Source organism: Dipteris shenzhenensis, chromosome 24 (genome assembly GCF_047967505.1).
Source record: "Dipteris shenzhenensis isolate YYH24624 ecotype China chromosome 24, Dip_SZ_1.0, whole genome shotgun sequence".
Classification (NCBI taxonomy): Eukaryota; Viridiplantae; Streptophyta; class Polypodiopsida; order Gleicheniales; family Dipteridaceae; genus Dipteris; species Dipteris shenzhenensis.
Window position 1 is genome coordinate 32,759,473 of NC_141619.1, and position 21,469 is coordinate 32,780,941.

Consider the following 21,469-nt stretch of genomic DNA (forward strand, 5'->3'; position numbering starts at 1 on the left):
GGATGCTTCTCTCACCTATCGGATATCGATCTTAACATGTGCCCGTGACTTCGATAGATGAGCTTCAGGTTGACATGTGTCCATGATTCCGATTACCGCCGGTAGAAATCTTCTTGACGGAATGCTATCAGAAGAGAGACATGTGCCTGACCTCTCTCTCTCTCTCTCTCTCTCTCTCTCTCTCTCGTCTGTGCCGCCCCTCTTTCGTGCTTAGGTGACATGTATTGAAGGACGCGGGTGATCAGCCGCTTATATGGCGACAGGTGACCGTCTTCTTCGTCAGAAGTGTGTGAAATTTTCCGGTAGAGCTTGTGGACTCCATAGCCATAGCCATTGGAGCTCTGGACCTCCATAGCCAGACAGCTTCGCTTATGCTCCCCCTTGCCCTTCCTGCCCTCTCCCATGGCGCCCAAGAGCCTCCACCTCGCCCCCCGCCTCCGTCCCTCCCGCCCCGATCTCCCCTTCTCAGAACCCACACCCCCTCCCGATCATTCCTCCCTTGCTGATCGCACCTCCTCCATCGACTTCCCCCCCGACAGACGTGACTCTAATGGCCACGCCAGCCCTTCCCCCCGCTCCGCTGGCCTCTCCGTCGTCACCCTCGGACTCTCCTCCTTCGTGGCCGCTGGCGTCCAGTTCGGTTGGGCCCTGCAGCTGTCGCTTCTCACTCCCTATATTCAGGTAATGTTGTCTCTGATCTGCATGTTTTGTATCAAGATCTGCCGAATTTCGGTGTCGTGTGGGCATCCTTCCTTTCGGTTTTACGTACTAAAAATCGACTGGACAATTCTCGGATATGCGCATTATGTTCGTCCAAAGCTGTTTCCGAAAATCTAGATCCGCAGGATCTCGAGGTTTCTATTTTGAAAGCTCACACTGTAATTTGCGCTTCTTCAATTGAAGTCCGACAACTATGAAAACAATGGTTGTTGCTAATTCGCAACCACGTTTAGTAAAGTTATAAGACAAAAATCTCTGCTCTGACACTAAGTTGGTTTGGATGCCTGCTAACACATGTTATTTTTGGAATGCCATTTCTTGAATTTCACGATACAAGGAGCTTATCTCTTTTATGACCGAGACTAAATGTCTGCTGAAGGCTAAGATCTACCTCCAGCGCATTAGAGGACAACTTTGCATAAAATCTGTGCTTTCAACTCTTCTTTGACATGCCCTGTTCTTGATGGGTGGGTGACAGACGTTGGGAATAGAGCATGCTTTTACATCTTTCATCTGGCTTTGTGGCCCAATCACAGGCCTTGTGGTAAAGACCTCCCCATTCTTTTCTTCATTCTTGAAATTCTCTATATTCCTAAGTTCACAATTAATGTTCTATTCTCATAGTGGTACGTTGGGGTTTAATGCTGAGGCGTTTTGCAAATAAGTATTCCAGTGTGGCATGATTATACTGAGAGATCAATTTGGATGCTCGAATGGAGGTACAACCTTGTGTTGGTATTTGGAGTGACAAGTGCAAGTTAAAGTTGGGGCGCCGGCGCCCCTTTATTATGGGTGGAGCACTCTTGATCTGTGTGGCAGTAAGTGAACTTTTTTTCAACCTTTTAAATTTCAATGCTGGGAAAGACGCGGTCCATTTTTACCACTACATTATTACGTGGAAATATGCCAGTATGGTTTTATTTAATTATGCACAACTCTCAATGTTCCAATCAGGTGACAATCATAGGATTTGCTGCAGATATCGGATATCTGCTTGGGGACAGTCACAAAGACTGCATGTGAGTGCTGATATTGTTTGAAGCTGGCATGTGGATTGTTTGGAATGGCGACAAACATCTTTGTATTGGCACTAATTATTGGTGTAAATCTGCAGGAGTAACAAAGTTGTACGGCCCTGGGCTGCTGGGGTTTTTATTATGGGTTTCTGGCTATTGGACCTTGCTAACAACACAGTTCAGGTGATTACATAATTTGACGTTAAATCTTATGGGAATGTTGTGTTTGTATTTTGTTCAAGTTTGGGAATAAGCTTGGGCTTGTTATTTATGTATATAAAAATTATCTTTAAATGTTTGCCTTATGTGTGGTAGTATTAGAGTGCTAGTGGCTTGTAGGCCTTTCTGATGTCAGGTTTTTGTTTTCCAGGGTCCTGCACGTGCACTACTTGCAGATCTAGCTGGTGGGTTTTGTGTGTGACTAGCATTTGGAGTCTATCTTCTGATTTTTTTGGGGGATTGATGATATGAAACATTTTCTGCTTTATGTACAGGTCCAGAACAGCGTGACACTGCGAATGCCATATTTTGTCTGTGGATGGCCGTTGGAAATGTCCTGGGATTTTCAGCTGGAGCATTTGATGAATGGCACAAGTAAGGGCTTAGGTTTTCAAGATAAATGTACATGATACTTAATCTGATGGCATTTGGACTATCTATTTGTCTTTTGCAATGGCAAGTTCTCTGTATTGCGTGCCATTAGAGAAATTCACTGGGCTATCTCATTTTTATCTTTGTTGTTTCGTATTATGTATTGGAATCTTTTAATATGCAGATTGTTTCCTTTCGTTTTAAGCCGTGCCTGTTGTGAAGCTTGTGGAAATCTCAAAGCAGCCTTTCTCGTTGCCGTGGTGAGTGTTGCCAGGGATTCTGTTTTCAAGTATGCGGTTCCTTCATATGCAAAATGGCTATGGCAAGCTGTACATACTACATGTCTCTAATAGTTCCTTGCAAACTATTTGCCATAACAGGTCTTTTTAGGGTTTTGTACAGCGGTCACCATATTTTTTGCACGGGAGACTCCTTTGATGCCCAAAAAAATACAATCTGGGGATGCTGCTCCTTTGCTCTCTGTGCAGCTAGAGAAGTCTGTTGAGTTGCAAGGCATGAGCATATCAAATGAGGTGGTTCATGACAAAGATGGTGATATTGATGAAAATGCTGCATTTTCATTTGGAACAGAATTTGAAGAGGCTGAAAATACAGGCACAGGACCTGGGGCCATTTTAGTCAATCTTCTTACTAGTGCCAGACAGCTCCCCCCTGAGATGAAAAGTGTCCTTGTAGTGATGGCTCTTTGCTGGGTATGTTTCCCTCTTCTCATTGAGATGCAAGTCTTCTCTCTCTCTCTCTCTCTCTCTCTCTCTCTCTCTCTCTCTTCCCCCCCCCAAATCTCCCCCTTCCCCCCCTTCTACCTCCTCCCCTCCTCTCTGCTCCATATACTTTTGTGAAAAAGCTTTCGTTTAATTATTTAATTTAGTTAATATGTAAGCCTTGTTTTAGGGCTGCACTCTTTTTTTAAATCATATTAACACATGCTCATGTTTGTATAAAACAAGGAAAATTACAGGGTGTTTGTGGATGGGCATGCACAAGAAATTTGGAATGAAAGGAACAAAGAAACACAATGCATAAGTCAGAAAACATCAGGCAGATTGGGGATCTTAAAAGGACTTTTTGCTAAAGCAGGCATATGTGGGAGGTTATGTATTTAGTCTTTCATTGAGTATGTTGCTGTCTCTAATTTTTTTAAGTCTAGTCGTCACATTGTCAAGCCAACTTTTAGAATTCGATCACACAGTTTGTGCATGTGCTCTATGAAAGCATATCACATAAAGTGCACATCCTTCTTTCTTGCGGAATGCTGTCTGTCCGCCCTGTCTCAACCCGTAGCTTATGTGTAGTACCTTGAACTGACCTATCAAGATTCTAAATGCATGTGGGAGATGAATCTGTTTGTAGCCTGGCGGTTGGGTAAACCCCTCCTCTGAGATTCGTAAGCATTGATCTCTGTAGCAGCTGAGTTTAACCGAAAGCTCAGTAGGTGCTAACCAGGTCCCATATGTGTGGAGCTGCGGGAGGTCCTCTCTGATGACCTGGTCCACATCCTAACAGGTGAGTGGAATGGATGGAGCCTCAAGACTAACTGAAATGGTGGCAATCTGTCCATCTATAGTCCAAGCTTGCAAACCATCTGCTTTTTAGCATTCCAACTCCTCCGATCCTCTCTGTGTGTGTGTGTGTGACACAGAGAGAGAGAGAGAGAGAGAGAGAGAGAGAGAGGATGTATTAATGTCTTGGGAGGCCTCGCAGGCATATGAGACAAGGCACAACCATGAAAAGTAACCCATACAACCCACTGTGTGCTGAAGCAAAGGGCTCGCTAAAGCCCTTGTTGAGTACTATACTAATAAACTCAAAACTCAAAACTAGTACTAAAAACACCAAAACTCAGAATCCTGAGGTGCCAAAAAATGGGATCAAGTGTAGGGATCAAGTTTCCTCTATGATCCTGGTGCCATGGTAGCTCTTTGGTGGGATGCGAAGATATTGTGTATCCTCCTTTGTCCGATCGTCTCACACTGCGCTCAGGACATGGTCGCGGTGATCTCTGTATACGATGAGCCATATCGAGAGTGACACCTTGACTATGGCGTTCCCCTCTAAGTAGAGTGACACCTCGACTATGGCGTTCCCCTCCAATAGAGAGAGAGAGAGAGAGATGATATGGTTGTATTAAAGTCTGCTTGAGACCCTTCAGGATCTATGGGACTGGTGTTCTCACAAAAGTTGGAGCTCTACAAATAAGTATGATTAACATATCATGTGTTTTTGTGTCCATTTGTGTCCTTTTTCGATAGGTTCTTCGATCTTCCCATCTTCACCTCAGGCTCACACGAGCTTATTTGATTAATTCCCTTTTTGTACAATGCCATATTCTCTTTGGGTTGTTTGGGTTGTGCCATATTTCATCTATAAATTTTAGTGTCAAGCTCTCCAATGGCAGTTTGTATGGTGGTCTGATGCATCTATCTCTTGAAAATCCATCCATTCATTTTTTGCCTGTACCAGCCTTGGTGCTAGATTGCCTCTAGTGCTTTACGTAGCAATTTTATTTGAAGGAATTATATGCATTGGTTCAAGCTCCTCTTGCAATTGTGTTGTAGCATGTCTCTGCTAGTAGCAAGGGGCAGAGAGTCTGGGCCCTAGCTCGTAGTTCCAATATTATTCCCACTTGGCTTGCTCTTACTCTTCAGAGGTTGTGCCCATTTTTATTGGCTTACATTTTGAGTTGCAGTTCTCATACTTCACTTGCGAGGGCTAATCTCTACCATCCTTATAAGTTTGTGGAATTAGACCCTCTCCGATTGGAATGGTTGGTGGTTGTGTAAGCTGTGGGTCATTGATTCACAGCTTTTAGAAACTCCATAGTTTGTCTAGATCGGAGACTTCGTTTTTTAAGGCTCAATGCTCTCTGCTCCTAGGTTTTGCGGGTCAAAGGTTCTCTGAATGCGCCTACCTTTCTCCTACCCGCCTACATGTGCATACTCTCTTTTATGGAATTCTGCAGGTAATTGTTTGTTTTAAACCAGAGAATCACATGCTATATGTTGTAGTCGTTAAAGTACATGTATTTACAATTTGAACTTACTTTGGTTTTAATGTTGTGGCAGTTGTCATGGTTTCCCTTCTTTCTCTTTGATACCGACTGGATGGGACGGGAGGTTTTCCAGGGGGATCCATTGGGGGATGCAGAAAAAGCTGTTGCGTACCAAAATGGAGTCCAAAAAGGAGCGTTTGGCTTATTATTGAACTCTGTAAGGAACACTTTATAGATTGTACATGCAAGCAATCCTTTGTGCTTGTTTCATTCATGATACTGCAAAATGGTTTTCTGTGCAGGTGGTGCTTGCAATTGGTTCTTTCCTGATCGATCCTTTGTGCCGCTGGATAGGTTCCAAGTATCTTTGGGCTATAAGCAATTTCATGATATGTATTTGCATGGCTAGCACGGCTCTTATAACTGCACTGGCAGTCCGGAAGGAGTCGTCTGGGGGCCAGCACATGTATACGTATGCTGATTGGGCACGAATTGCAGCAATTGTGCTTTTTGCCCTGCTTGGTCTACCATTGGCCGTACGTCTCTTTCATTGCCAAGATGAGCATTTAAAGTTTCATTACAGTAGCATTTCCTCATTTATGTACCTGCTAATACAAAAGTCGGAGGGTGTCGATGTTACTTCTATCTCAAGAAGGTTCACATTCATGTAATTTTGCAGATTACATATAGTGTACCTTACTCCATCACGGCAGAGTTGGCTGCAGATTCTGGAGGAGGACAAGGTGTGCATTCTGAGTCAAATGTCTTTTGTTTTACATATACATATACATGTACATGTAAAGGTACATCATCGTACATTTGCTTCTACATCTACATCTACATCGTAAATGTACATGTACATTTACATTACATCTACATCTACGTCATCGTATACATGTGTTGGCAAGTTTTTGTACATGGTTTTCCTCTATATTTCTATTCTGTCTTGGCTTTACATCTAAGTCCTCTTTCAGATCTGAGTTTCCCTCTTAAAATTTAAGTAAGCACATGTATTTGAGTTGTGTTCCTTTAAGTATCTTGTGATCTCGGGGTGAATCTTCCATTGTGCGGGAGTTGGCCTTTAGCAAGCAACTTCCTTCCATTTTTCAACAGACGTGGTCTCCATAGGGAGACTTGGGAGTAGGACCCTACCTCACAGTGGCTTGCGGACAGACACGAGCATGCGGCCTGATCTCTAGGTCACAAAGATTTGTAGGGCAGAGGTCTTGAGTTCTTCTGGACCCGTGCTCGGCAAGGACTCAACTAGAGCGGTTATGAGATTAGAGAGTCTAGATTCACTCGGACCTCCACCTCGTTCTACTGCTAGCTTTTTCGGACGGAGGAGTCCCCCTAGGTCTTGCATCTTGAGAGGTAGGTTGGCTCACATCCCCTCAGTGGTCACCCCATGCATCAGGAGCCAAGTGGAGGCTCCTTTCATAGACAAGGCCCTGGGGGCCCTCTTGCCATCGAAGTGCCCAAGTGAGAATAGGCTGACACCGTTTTTCTTAAGGTGTTTTTGGGAGGTCATTCATGCTCTCGTGCAGTTGGCCTTCCAGGAGATCGTCGACTCAAGATTGCTCCCCCAATCACTCAGTTGGGGCTGGATTTGTTTGTTGGAAAGGGGGAGATCATACAGATATCCAACAGTGGTGCTCGATCACCCTCTTGGACACCACCTACAAGATCTTAGCCAAGACCTTGAGTTTGTGGTTTTGACCCCACCTCCATGACATTATCTATGACATGCAAACAAGTTTTGCTCAGGAACACAACGTCCTAGATAACATCTTCACTTTCTGGGAGGTAGTTGACTGGGTCCACAAGGAGTCTTACCCCATCAAAGTCCTTTGAGAAGACATATAACAAGGTGGATTGGACCTACCATGCGGAGGATGGGTTTCTTGAACCAGTGGATTTGGCGGGTCTATGCTCTATATGCACGGAGTTTTTGTCAGATGCTTTTAGGAGGTCATACAAGAAGGCCTTTCTTTCCCACTTAGTGCGCTAAGGTTGCCCCCTAGCCTTGTTTTTCTTTTCGTGGCAGAGGCTTTAGGCTATTTTCTTCGTTCGGTGGAGCTCGTAGGAGTTACTTTGAGTTTGTAGATGATATGGCCCTGTTTGTGGAGTGCACTGTTGAGAGCTTAAAGAGGGTTTGGTATGTCCTCGGCTGTACTGGGCGTCTGGGGCTAGGATCAATTGGAACATATTAGTTAGTTTGTAGTCAGGTAGGCAACGTTATTTCAGCAAAGCAACCGATTGCTTGGTGCTAGAGAGCGTACGGTGCAAGCTTCTTTATTGGTGCTCAATCAAACTCCTTTTAGCGGGGCGGGCTCTCTTGGCCAACCAAGTGCCTCTTGGTCATGGCTTGGTACATAGCCTCTTGTTGGTGAGGAGTTTGTAGATGATACGGCCCATTTTGTGGAGTGCACTGTTGAGAGCTTAAAGAGGGTTTGGTATGTCCTCGGTTGTACTGGGCGTCTGGGGCTAGGATCAATTGGAACACATTAGTTAGTTTGTAGTCAGGTAGGCAATGTTATTTCAGCAAAGCTACAGATTTCTTGGTGCTTAGAGAGTGTACGGTGCAAGCTTCTATATTGGTGCTCGATCAAACTCTTTTTAGTGGGGCGGGCTCTCTTGGCCAACCAGGTCCTCTTGGCCGTGGCTTGGTACATAGCCTCTTTTTGGTGCTCTCATAGGGGATGCATGGGACGACTTAGGTGCTTGATACACAACTTCTTGTGGGTAGGATCAGAGGATACTAGAACCACGACCCCTTGGCAAACGATCATTTTTCCCGAGTTGGAGGGAGGACTTGGCCTCATTGATCTACAGATGTAGAGCAGAGCCTTGCTTGACAATCTTATATTGTGCGGCCTCACCCTAGGTTCGGAGCCCCGAAAGCTCCTGTTTTGGCGAGGGCTTCTCAAGAAGACTCCCCACACGGGAGGACGGTGGCAGTAGTCTCACCGTTGAATCTTCTGTCATAGGGAAGGGGTCACCATTGATGAGGAGCTTACATAGGGTGTGGCAACGTTTGCTTGGTGAACACATCCAAGCCAGCCCATGGTGTCAAGAAGAGTTTGAGCACTAGCCCCTACTCTAGCATCCGGTGGTCCGAGATATGAAGGGATTCATGTTGGGGTAATGTACACACATAGGGTGGACATAGTAGGACAGCGGCCCGGCTAGATCCTTTGGAGCATGGAGCCAGCTTTTTTGAGAGACCGAGGCATGTGCAAGAGCCCTCTTGCACCTTAGAGGGGCGAGTACTAGGACATTGGAGATAGAGGCCACCATCTCCAAGTCCTAGAGGGATGGTTTGCATAGAGCCTCAGATCCCCCAAATTGGTATGGGCCTTTCTCTAGGAAAGGGGTGCCTTTGAGGATCCTCTTCATGCATCAAGGCTTGGCACTTCCTGCCCCATGCACCACAAAGTGGGGCCAAGGGGCCTACTTCAGCCAGAGGCAAAGGAAAACCTTGGTTGGATGGGGCCTTGGATTTTCTCTACTGGCAACGGATCAAGGGCGTGGGTTGTCTTGGTAGAGGATGGACCATTGACCTAGTACAAATCACCTTGGGGTAGGACACATCTCGGAGGCGGCTTTGGTTGTGGGAGGGCTATCCCCTACGAGTGGTACAACCCGGGCTGAGTGATCTTGGCCGTCCATGGCGAGGCAATCGTAGAGGATTACAAAGGTGCCCTTCTAGGTGGGTGTCTATAGCTAGATGCGGCCATGTGGACACTTTAGAGAGAGTGGCATTGGGTAGAGTGCCTCAAGAGGTCATTACTAGATTCTAGTCCTGCCTATAGACAAGCCTTTGTCATCAGAAGATTACAGATTTTTTTTGGATGGTTGCCCATGGGGGATCGGCCATTGGCCTGTGGTTAGAGCAGATGCGAGCGGATGGGAGGTGCCACCGCTGTGCAGAGAGAGACCCTCAAACTTGGTCAAAAGGTCCTTCCCACGTGAGATGATACCGCATTGTTTGTGAAGCTGCCCTGCAGCATAGAGGATTTGGCAAGGGGCCTCCAGATTGTGGCTTGGACACCGAGGTGCAGCGGGACTTCAATTGGACCTCAACGGGTCTATTTGATCGAGATGGTCTCACCAGCATACAGGATTGTTGGACAGAGGTCTTCTGGATCAAGGTCTTGGACTCAATTTCTCCATCCCGTCAGTCTTTGGGAGATAGTATCCAGCATTACTGCTTGGCACACCTGGGTCGCCTATTGCAGTTTGTGATGGGAGGCTAGCGGGTACCTCCACCACCATTGTTACTATTTGGCATAATATTGTGTATACCTTGTGTGCCACATGTAAGCAAGGAACGATGGGTTCTCATATGACTGCTGAAAGGCATGCAAATTTCTGCAAGCCTTGGCTTGTAGGGGTATTCTACTCATTCACAGATCGAGGCATCCGTTGGTTGTATGGTCCCACACCTTGGTTCTTGGCCCCTGTTTCTGAGATTCCCTAGGGAGTGAGCTGGGTCCTTTAGAAGCAAGCTGGACAACAGCCAGCACTCTTTTTATTTTCTTCCACGATCAGCGCCACACAGATAGATCATAGATTGTTATTTTTCTTTCAAGCATTAATAGAAGGTTCCTCTCTTCTTCTTTTTTTGTTTTTGGGGGGGGGGTTCTCTCATGTATTTATTATATCGATTGCATCTCGTAAATTTGCACAGCTACACTATGTAAGTAGATGTTTGCCCATGCATGTGCCCATTCTCACATAATATCCGCTGCCAATTTATCTCCTCCAGCCACCTGGGTCTTTCCCCTCTATCATTATTACCATCGGGTTTGAATTGGCACTTGCACTGACATCTCCTGCTCCTTGGCTGAAGTATTCTTCAATATTGCCGTGGTTTCTCAGTGTCTTACCCCCTTTTTCTTCTTATCATATGCAATATACAGTCAAGCACCTGGGACATATCCTCCCTTAAGATTCAAGTTGTTTGCATATCTGAAAAGTCCAGCCTTAATCCCAAACTCAAAGCAATACAACATACTAGCAAAGCACAATTTCTTGATGTCATGCGAGTCCAGTTGTAAAGCTTAAACATAGCATTGTGATCATTATTATTGTCTTTCAGGATTGGCTATGGGCATTTTGAACCTTGCAGTGGTAGCACCCCAGGTCTTGACTCTCCATTCCTCAGCTAATTACTTTCATGTTTGGTTGGTCACATGATGAGGACCAGAAGATGTGTACCTAACCTTAGCTGCTTGTTATTGCAGATAGTTGTTGCCCTAGGAGCAGGTCCTTGGGATGCCATCTTTGGAGGGGGCAATGAGCCGGCCTTTGCCTTTGCTGCAATTTTCGCTCTTGCAGCCGGGGTTGTTGCTGTGATCCGATTGCCACAACTTACAAGAGGAGGTTATAGACCTGCAGTTGGTCATGGCTTTGGTTGACTTGGACTGCCTGCACTTAATTTGTCCAGATTACCTGCCTCGGCTTCATTCTTTTACTTCATTCTTTATAGGAGGTTCAAAGCACGAAGATTATTTGTGGGTAGAGCCTTCTACACTGCTTTGTATCTAAAATCCATATCACATCAATTTTGTAGATTTGGGATTGAGCCAGTTAATGGAAGGTTTCTCCATAGTGATTAAGGTCATTTAAAAAAGGTGCTGTAATTCGAATTGGGAAATTCTTGTTAGTTTCATTTTTATTATCGAAACTAGAGAATCTATCCTGTGAATCTTCTTCTGTGATGTCTGCCAGGGTAAAGAGAGCTTCATTGTTGGCACTTTGCATTGTGTTGAAACTATGCAAAAATATGCCCTTTGATTGTTGTTTTTCTTTTTTTGTTTGTAAGTCTCTTGCTTTAAACCAATAATAAGACAAACTTGCAATACGATATATGGCATGAGATTGAAACTGCACTATGTGGTGTGTGTTTAGAGGATAAGCTTGGGCAAGTTCTTGGATTAAATTGTGCGTTGCCCTATCAGCTAGATTTAGATGCTCATTTGGGAGAGACTAATTGTTTAGACTTCACAAGCAGTTGTAGCTTGAATGAAGAGATTTTGGACTACTTTTTGATTAGCCTTCTCCTTTGGTGCTAGCCTTCATCATGGCTAAGTTTGACCGTCACCTCTTGAGTACCGACAGAAACTCAATACTAAGACTTTGTATAAATGGTTGCTCAAGTATGGTTGCTCAAGTATGTGTGGGGGTGTGGATTTGTATGTGAGAGCATATTTTTATACTATGGTCTACACCCACTATTGGGCGCTCATGACGTTAGTGGGGATGTCATAGTAGCTAGTCCTTGCTATGCGTGGTGGAGTTTATGGTTTTCAACGTTATGAGTGACTATCACGAGATTAAAACTGCACTCGGTTGTGTTTTTAGAGGATGAGTTTGGGAATGTTCTTGGATTCATCTAGGTATATGCTTTTGCCGTATTAGCGAACATGCAAATTTCACCTTGTGAAGTTTTCGCCCATGTTGTGGCCTGTTGGTATTGCGTTAATTCTTTCAATCTTAAATGGTGTGTTGCGCTATCATCTAGATTTAGATGCTCGTTTGGGAGAGACTAAAATGAAATCGTTTAGGCTTAACAAGCAAATGAAGAGTTTTTGGACTACTTTTTGATTAGCCTTCTCCTTTAGTGCTAGCCTTCGTCATGGTTGAGCTTGCCCTTCACCTCTGGAGTGCTGACAGAAACTCAGTATGAGGACTTTGTATAAATGGGTGCTTAAGTATGTGTGGGTGTGGATTTGTATGTGCATATTTTTGTACTACGGTCTACACCCAATGTTGGGCACTAATGACATTAGTGGGGATGTCATAGTAGCTGTCCTTGCTATGTGATGGAGTTTATGGTTTTCAACCTTATGAGTGACTAACACAAGATTGAAAGTGCACTATGTTGTGTTTTTCAAGGATGAGTTTGGGAATGTTCCTAGATTCATCTAGGTTTAAGTTCTTGGATTCTTCTAGATATATATGGAGGTAATGCTGGTTGTAATAATTGTACAAGGTGTTAATATTTTTGTATGTATCTTTGTATACTTTCATGCATATACAAAGTATTTGTTCCAAATGCCAGATGGGCGTGCAACTAGGATATGCTATTTATTTTGATCTTGTTCTAGCACCATGTCACATTGCCTTGGCATTAATCAGCAAACCGTGGTTTAATACATCTCGTCGCTTAGCTATTCAGGAGATTTTCAACTCAAGGATGCTCCCCTAGTCGCTAGCATGAGGTTGGATTTACTTGAATTTGGAAGGGAGGGGATTGAGACTCAAACACAATCTACAAGATCTCAACCAAGGTCTTGAAGTTGAGGCTTTGTCTATACCTCATTGACATCATTCATGACACCCAAATAGGTTTTGTTAAAGAGAGGAGCATCTTTGATAACTTCATTTTTTGGGAGGCGATGGATTGACCACGAGAGGATGTCCAACCTCTCATTACATAGTGCACGCGGCAGATTGTGGATTTGGAGATGTGCGTTAGGGTGGAATAGGCTTTCTTAGAGGGTCCCATGTCAAGGTTGGGCTTTGGAAGTAGGTGTGGGGGATTTTTGTCCTAGGTAGCTCCAATTATGTTCTCATAGGGGAGGCCTTCTCAATCTCGTGGTTAGTGCGATAGGGTTGCATGATGCATTGGATAAGAGGAGAACATTGCAAGACACGGCGGGCAATAGAGGTCAATGCAAATAAATGGGCGAGTAGGGATGTAGAGGTGGAGCATGTAGGAAGAGAGCAAATTTGCGGGGCATTGTTGAATGCGAGTTGGATCATGGATGATATTGATTGAGCTTTTTGTATTGATAAAGTAGCCTCAGCTCTCATGATTCATCTCTCTGAGATTGAGAGAGAGAATAGAGAGCTTCACAGAATCATACATTGCCATTCAGCCGCGCAATTTGCAAACAAAGTGCTTGCTCAGTGTCGGGCCTTGATGATTCATCAGACTTGCTACACACACACGTGGTTTTTTCAAGTGGTTTTTCAACTCTATGCTTGAAAGTTGACATTATGTGCACGTATTTTGACGGCGCACAACTTATCATTGTAACCTAAGCTATAGTCTAGACTTATGCCAACTATGCTCTGCTTCAACTCACAGTCCCTAATGGCTCATTTAGTGCGAAACCTCTAATTGCGTATCGGCATACAACTCATTGCAGCCTACACATAGTTTTAAGATTAACGTGATTTTTTCAAAGAAGCTTTGATTAGCTTTGACATAGTTGGTAACCCGCCCTTGTGGCACCCTGTGCCTTGCTTGCAGTACCCTACACCCTGCCCGCGACCCTGCACATTGCTTGTCTCACGACCTCCTAGTTGGAGGCGCCTGCCTGTGACCTCCTACCCCTCGCTAGCCTCCTCAAGCTATGGTGCAGCCATAGGCTAGGTGCCTAGTTGTGCAACAGCCTTGGGCAGCCCATAAGCTTGGCTTGGCCAAGCTTGGGCCTGTATATGGCCCTAAGAAAATTGCATTAGGGCCACATTGGGCCTCGAACACAACCCCCTTGCTACTAATGTCACCACAGCTCCAACCCAACCTCGAGGACCTACAAACACATAGTTTCATTAGGAGATACAACTACAACAAACTTCTAGACTTGAAAAGTCAGAAACAAGGCCAAGAACTTCAAGATTTCAGCCAAGAAGGGAATGTAAGTTCTAAATATTGCTGCAAAATCTTAACCAGTAGTGAATTTCAAGAATATTGGTACAATGTCCACACAAGATTGCATTGAAGATATTTGGGGAAAGCAAGCTCTAGAAGCAACGATGTCAACCCTTTCAAATGGGACAGCTCATAAGGGTACTGTTGAGGTGTTCACTTGCATCATAGAGAAAATCAACAGTCTAAAGGTCACAAATGTGGGTCTATTGGCTGAGAAAGTGCACGTGGACAAGACAAGAGTTGGGATCAAGAACCAAGGAGGAAAGGTACAAGAAGAGTGGAGGAAAGAAAAGGCCAAGAAAGAGAAACGGGAGAAAGAGAAAACAAGATGGGAAAGTGAGAAAATAAAGCTCCAAGACAAGGTACTTGGAAGGGGGGTTGAATTACAACAGATGAGAGACAGATTGGGGGGGGGGGGGCAAAGCCATGGAGGAGATCAGAGGAGAGAATGCAACTCTCAAGGAAGAGATGGCTGCATGTAGGCCACAATGAACGGGAAACATGCTAAGTTTACACAACTCCTCACTAAAAAGAAAAGAAGAGATGCTTGAGTAGACAACAGTGGTTAAACTAGGGTGCGGTAGGCCGCCTAAGGGGAATGAATGAAGAGAGTAATCTATACTACAAATTAACGATGAAGAAAGGATGAAAGGTTGGTGTTTGAAAAATACATGACTATAAACTAAGTTGATAATAGCAGGCCCGACTAAATGGCGTATGTGTTTAAGCGTTCCCTTCTTGCGACGAACACCTCTGCACACAAATAGAAAAAGAAGAATTTAGAATATGCAAAAGCAAAAGAAAACATGAAATGGAAAACATATATATATATATATATATATATATGTATATGTATATATATGTATATGTATATATATGTGTGTGTGTGTGTGTGTGTGTGTGTGTATTTTATATAACCACATATAGTGTGGACGGGGAGGCGGCGTGCTTCCTTCCCCAAATAGTTATAATCTGAGGGAACGAGCCCTTCCCCGTGCGCTGAGGTTGTTATCACTGAGAATATTAGCGCTAAGATTGAGTATCGCGAATATGTAAGAGAATGATATATTACCTAAATCTCAATGAGTGTATCTGCATTCCAACTCGAGCATCAACCAAATTCTTGTCATGATTTCTTCCGTCATTTGTCGTGGAAATCTTGTCTCTACCTCGAAGCGGTTTCTCGATGTGAGCGGTGTTCGAGAGAGAGGGCGGTAGAGCCAACATCAGCTAGACGGTCCAAAGAGTTGAAGTTTGCGAAATATATAGATTTAGAGGCCTTCAAAAGCGCTCATGCTTTCCATCAAGAGCTTTTCATCCAAAAGCATGATTTTCATCAAGTGTTGTAGGCCTTCATATCAAAATTAAATCCAAGGCTTATATTAGGACACATGGCTCAAGGAGAGGGGAAGAAACCCGAAATTCCCAATAGGCTGCCTACCATAAAAAGGGTCGGCAACCCCTAATAAGGAGTTCATTTTTTAGGCCTAGAGGAAGAGAAAAGGAGGTCCAGCAAGGTTTTGAATGTCCTAGTAAGAGACTTGACAGTGGGGGATACCCCAATGGTAGATGCACAAGCATTGTTCACTAGGACCTTATGTGCAAGATAGCCTAGAGGGTAGGCAAGGCAGAATCAACAACAAAACCATTGGTGCTAAAAGTGTAGACTGTCATGGATAGGTTCACCCTCATGAGTATGAGGGCAACTCTAAAAAGAACCAATATATACTTGAATGATGACCTCACTCTCTTACAACATGAGCACAAAAGGGAGGGGATGGTACGAGTAATGGTAGCAAGAGAGGCAGGAAAGTGGGTTGCATGCAAGGATGGCAAAGTGATTATCTAGGAAAGAGTAGATATGGGAGAGGAGGAAGGGGAATTATGATGGTATCGGGCCAATAGGATGAGTGCACAAAGTAGCCCAAATGTTCAATCACGTTATCCGTCATGGCTTCCCATCCTCTTGGAGCACTACCACCGTTGTGCCCATATACAAAGCAAGGAACCCCATGGACAGTAGGAACTACCGTACTCTCATGATTCGCCACACTTTGGCCAAGATCTATGGGCCAATACTAGAGAGGGAGTCTAGCAGTCGTATAGAGCCACATGGGTAGCAAGCTCTAGGGAAGGCAAGCTTTCGACAATAGCACTCCACCCTTACATCTTCACTTTGAGAGCCATCATTGAGGAGGCGAGATTGAGGCACCAGAGAGTATATGCTTGCTTTGTAGACTTTCGAAAGGCCTTCGACACGGTTCCATGATCTTGTCTGAATAGGAGGCTTCAAGAGATGCATATCCCAGAGGTCTTGATCTGGGGGGTGGTGAGCTTATATGAATTTGTCAGAGGGACAGTTTGTGCCTCAGGAGGTATATCAGATTGGGTTGAGACCACTATCGGTGTGAAGCAAGGATGCCTCCTATCATTGACTCTCTCTGAGCTCTACATCAATGAGATTACATGTTTCATTGACCGCTTGGGGGGCAAGGGATCACTACTGGTAGATTTGATGATACAGATTTTGCTATATGTAGATGAAATGGTCCTTATATTGTCCTTAGCAGAGGGATTCCAAAGGAACCTAGAGGTGTTTTATAGACAGAGACTTGAGAGTCAACCTTGGGAAGACCAAGGTAATAATCTTCAACACCTCATGCACTGTGCTGCATAAGCATGGTTTCACTTACCAAGGAGAGCCAGTGGAGATAGTACAGTCCTACACATACATGGGAGTAGTCTTCTCAGGGCTAGTTTTTAGGATGACCCATATAGCCAAAGCACGACTCACACGTGGATAGGGGGATATGGCCTGACTTGAGAGGTAGTGTTTTCAAGCACATTTTTATGATCCACCGATGAAGGGCTATATTTTTGACATAATAGTGAAATTGACTATCATGTATGCAGCACCTTTCTGATGGAGCAACCTTTCAGCAGCAGAGTGGAGGAGACTTGAGCAGCACAGGTGATTATGGGTTCTCGGATGATTTGAAGTAAGCCCCCAATCAGAGTGTATAGGTAGAAGTTCACCATGACACCTCTCAGGTTGATGCCCTTTTCCAAAAAATGACTCGTCCGCAGAGTGTGGGCCTTGCCTCGCTAGAGACTACCAAGACTAGCACTAGAGTCATTCATATGCTTAGTAGAGAGTGGGGCTGATGTGGTTTGTTGGTACGCACATGTAGCCACATGGTTTGCCGATCACAGTATCTAGATGGACTGGCTTCCTAGATGCACCTCCCAAGTCGATCTCTTGCGATGAGATTAACCGTATCATACGGCTAGACCTCCTCTAGTTACATGCATCGGCGGGCTTAGGGGGGGATCCAGGATCTCCCTACTAATACCGAGCTCTATTGTGACCACTTCTTAAGGGTATTGGAGGATGGAATCATTATCAAACCCAAGTACCTTGAGTACAGAGGAGTCTCACATGCATTGAGGATGGACAGATGCGAGTCTTGTCACATCAGTTGGGGATTGAGGCAGGTAGAGCTATAGGTATACCTAGAGAGCAGTAGATCTACAGATTTTGCACACTGGGGGATATTGAGTTAAAGGAGCATTTCTTATGCGTCTGCCCAACCTACTACAAGATTCGAGGGAGATACCATTGCCTCTTTTGAGACGGGAATAGTTTTGGTCCACTCTCATCGACTTCTAGGGCCAGGTTTGCATTGGGCTCTATTTGATTGAGATGCGATGGCACAGAGATACGCTACTACGATAGATAAGAAAACAACTAGTAGGTACAACAACCAACACAGTGCCATATCATAGACTTCAATGTTTTGAGCTCCAGGACACATTGGGACAGAGGAGGAGGAGTCAGCTAACTTGTGAGCACTATGGATTAGTGGAAAGAGACGATAGGATACTACTAAGCAAGGGGCACATAGAGATGGAAAGTGAGTAGGGCACTTATGATTGAGATCCGATCTATTTTCGCCCTCCTCAGAGGGGATCACCTGACACAAGGAGTCACTATTGACATAGCCCATCGCATACAGAGGTCGAGGAGACACGCCCTCCATCACAACGCAAGACAGCTCGACAAATGCAAATCCTAGATATCTTCACAACCCACCAGAAAGATATTATGGTGCTGGGTTTCGTTTTCTAATTCAGCGCCAGCAGACTCTCACCTCCAGTTTTGTCCAAGGGTTTTTTTTTTGAGGTTTTGAGATCTATAGCTATAGCTTACTTTAGCACAACACTCACCAAGGGCCCTAGCATGCCCTTTGCTTCAGCCCTTTGAGGCTTGTATGAGTTTCCATTTATTCAGGTGTATATTGTCCCATAGGCCTGCGAGGCCTTCCGCGGATCTAGGTGAATCGCAACGCTCCAACAATCAACATCACCTGGAACGCATGCGTGTGTGTAGTATGCATGTGGGCGTGCATGCATGCATGTATAGATTTAATAATCGGATAACGTCTACAAAATACTAACAAATATTTTTGAGAGTTTGAATATTTGAGTACTTAACAATTTGAATAGAAGTAGATTATCCCAAGCCATAGACACCCTGGCAAGGGTAATTGAAGTGGCAAAACTCTAAAACAAATCGACACATGTATAGTAAGAGAAGAATTGTCCATCATGAGTAAAGAATAGATGTGAAGTCCAAGTGTTGAATCCTTTTGGAGGTCCAAAATCCAAGGTCGGGGTTAACTTACATGCCACCATCCAAGAGAAACTAAGTGTTAGAACATCATAGCTTCCAATGGGTAGACATGTAATACCTGCTTAACCCAGCTTGTTATCACTTTTACCACCTTCCAGATTCAAAAGTATAAAGTACTAGGTGTGTTTAAGTTGCATTCTTTATCCTCGTGAAAGCCTATTATTGAGAGGGAAATCCACCCCCATAGTTAGATATCAATGCTCCACTCTCGTGTAACTACGCGGGAACCAGCTAACTCTACTTGTAAGCCCCCCATATGAGGAGAAGGCATTTGAGTAGCTTGGTTATCCGGTAGGTCCTGGTTTGGACACCAGATGGGGGCTTTTGTGGCCTGATGGCTAGACGGCTTCAGATAGAGTCGGCACACTGCCAACTAGGCTACATGCAAGTGCGGGAAGGCATCCCTTGATTGACTGCACTGAGGGTAGACGGAGCATTTCCTGGGGCAGCCCACTCTCGAGTTGCGGGGCCCGTTTGGAGCCTCAGATGCTCCTGGATGGCTGTGGGCCGAACAGAGACCGTAGGTTAGTTGCTCTATTTTGCGCATCGGTTCTATCGTATGGTCGGTGGCCTATTTCGGGACCAACCCCCAGTCGACCATTTTGGGCGGACTGGGTCGGCCACCCAATTGAGCCTAACCGACTACGACTGGTGGCTATATAAGAGCAAGCCCGTGAAGCCCATTTTATCACTGGCTATAGCAACCTTAATTCCTTAGCATTCAACCTTCGTCTTCTACTGTTTCCAGCACTCCATCGAAGCTTCTTTCACAGGAGCGCACGGTTGGGAGGCAGCACCATCTATTGTATCAGTTCTACAGTAATCAAATTTTTGATTCTCCATACTATCTTGTTTTCTCTCTTGCGTACGAGATCCTGTTTTCTGTTGAGCACAGACGTTGTATTATTTTCTTACATGGTATCAGAGCTTGGACTCTAGCAAGAAGATTTGGTAGTGTGTTTCTGTTTGCGAGCAGATTGTGAGAGATGGCCTAGCCCGCAAGACTGCGAATCCCACCGTTCGGCGAAAGTGGAAAGTTGGACGGCTCTAACTATCCTCTCTGGAAGTTCAAGATGAAGACCATCCTAAGCGCATATGAGCTTTGGGACACTGCTACTGGGGTGGACGTGAGACCGGTTCCGAGACCGGATCCAGCCAATGCAGGACAACAGATAGAACCAACTGCGGATGAGATTCTCACGTGGACAAGAAGAAATGCAGATGCACTGTGTTCTATTGTCTGCAGTGTTAGTGATTCCATCATGGCGTTAATTCAACATGTCACCACAGCGGAGGAGGCATGGAGGGTCTTGAAAAATCAGTATGAGACCACGAATCAGACCAGATTCAGAATCTGGAGACTCAACTCGCAAATGAGAAGTTGTCTGAGTCTGAAGCGGCAGAGAAGTTCATCACCAGGGTGAAGAATCTGCGTGATCACATGACTGCGATTGGCATCACCATCACCAGCGAGAATCTAGCACGAAGGTGCATACGGATTCTCCCACCAAAGTATGATGGTCTTGTTACGGCGCTGAATACGCAGAACAGAAATCCGCCCCTCAACTTTAAGGATTTCAGCGCGATGCTTCTGGAGGAGGAGATGCATCAAAAGACGAGGACTAGAGAAGATTCGGCTTTCTGGACCGGATCAAAGAAAGGTGAGAGTAAGGACTCTGGTAACCCATCTTCTTCTGATGATAAAAAGAGAAAGAAGAAGATCAAGTGCTTCTATTGCAACAAGGCAGGGCACAAGCAGAATGAGTGCCGCAAGAAGATTGCAGATGAGAAGAACGGAGTGAAGAAAGAGTCCAGCAACAGTGCGCAGACAGTACCAATAGAGCTGTTCATTGCAATTGAGGAGATTTGCATGGAGGCAATTCATGTACCTGCAGATGAACCTTGGATCATTGACAGTGGTGCATCGCGCCACATGACTAGTCGGAAGGATTGGTATACCTCTCTACAGCCGGTAGGGAATGACATCATGGTAGCAGTCGACAATGATGCAAAATGTCCAGCAAAAGGAAAAGGTACGATTGCTCTCAAGTCAGATGGAGTTGTAAAATAGTTGTCCGATGTTCTTTATGTGCCAGATATCAAGAGGAACTTGTTGTCCGTTTCTGCGATCACGGATCGGGACCTCAAAGTTCAATTCGATAAGAATGGTGCACAGATCTTGGATCTTCAAGGGAAGGTCGTTGGTAAAGGTACACGGCACAACAACATTTACAAACTCTCAGCTTTCAGTGCTCGAGCGGATGTGAAGAACACTAGGCTGTGGCATGAGAGGTTTGGTCATCTAAACCTTAGTTCTTTGAAGGAGATGCATAAAAGTGGAATGATTGCAGACCTACCAAAAATTTCAGATCTGCCTGATGTATGTGAAGCTTGCATGATGGGCAAGCAGCATCGGCAGCCCTTTCCTAAAGAGACCAGCAGGGCAAAGGCTCCTCTAGAGCTCGTTCACACGGGCCTCTACGGAAAGATGGAGACGGAAGCTTTGGGTGGTTCCTTCTACTTCATGATGTTGATCGAAGACTACAGTAGAAGGATATGGATATACTTCCTGGAGACGAAAGACGAGGCTTTCAGTAGGTTCAAGGAATGGCATGTAATGGTCGAGAAAGAATCGGGGAGGAAGGTGAAGAAGCTAAGATCAGACAGAGGTGGAGAGTTCACATCGACTGAATTCGAAAGTTACTGCAAAAGTCACAGAATCAAGAGGTAGAAACCCCCGCCATATACATCACAGCAAAATGGAGTAGCAGAAC

The 21,469-nt window shown here is 44.9% G+C and overlaps 1 protein-coding gene across 5 annotated transcripts; it reads left to right on the forward strand.

Annotated features, from left to right (window-relative positions):
* The first annotated feature begins 272 nt into the window (after nucleotides 1-272).
* SUT2 (sucrose transporter 2) lies at nucleotides 273-11,075 on the forward strand. Of its 5 annotated transcripts, XM_087395100.1 has the most exons (14): nucleotides 426-681; nucleotides 1,199-1,264; nucleotides 1,440-1,538; nucleotides 1,675-1,739; nucleotides 1,835-1,919; nucleotides 2,107-2,140; nucleotides 2,231-2,330; nucleotides 2,512-2,587; nucleotides 2,708-3,040; nucleotides 5,411-5,554; nucleotides 5,640-5,873; nucleotides 6,017-6,080; nucleotides 10,439-10,482; nucleotides 10,584-11,075. In XM_087395100.1, the coding sequence occupies exons 3-14, from the start codon at nucleotides 1,509-1,511 to the stop codon at nucleotides 10,755-10,757; spliced, it is 1,383 nt and encodes a 460-aa protein (XP_087251226.1). In that variant the 5' UTR covers nucleotides 426-681; nucleotides 1,199-1,264; nucleotides 1,440-1,508; the 3' UTR covers nucleotides 10,758-11,075. The 5 variants fall into 5 exon arrangements, with proteins under 5 accessions (XP_087251228.1, XP_087251226.1, XP_087251227.1 ...); XM_087395101.1 differs by lacking the exon at nucleotides 426-681 and having other exon boundaries at nucleotides 1,394-1,538; XM_087395103.1 differs by lacking the exon at nucleotides 426-681 and having other exon boundaries at nucleotides 1,394-1,538; nucleotides 1,700-1,739.
* Nucleotides 11,076-21,469: the final 10,394 nt, after the last annotated feature.

What these genes read in the sequence shown, in the direction of transcription:
- SUT2 (XM_087395101.1), top strand. Translation starts at nt 1,434, where the DNA reads ATGGAGGTACAACCTTGTGTTGGTATTTGGAGTGACAAGTGCAAGTTA. An exon ending in ACTACTTGCAGATCTAGCTG is followed by an intron (nt 2,141 to 2,230) that starts GTGGGTTTTGTG and finishes CTTTATGTACAG; the next exon opens with GTCCAGAACAGCGTGACACT. An exon ending in TTGGCTTATTATTGAACTCT is followed by an intron (nt 5,555 to 5,639) that starts GTAAGGAACACT and finishes TTTTCTGTGCAG; the next exon opens with GTGGTGCTTGCAATTGGTTC.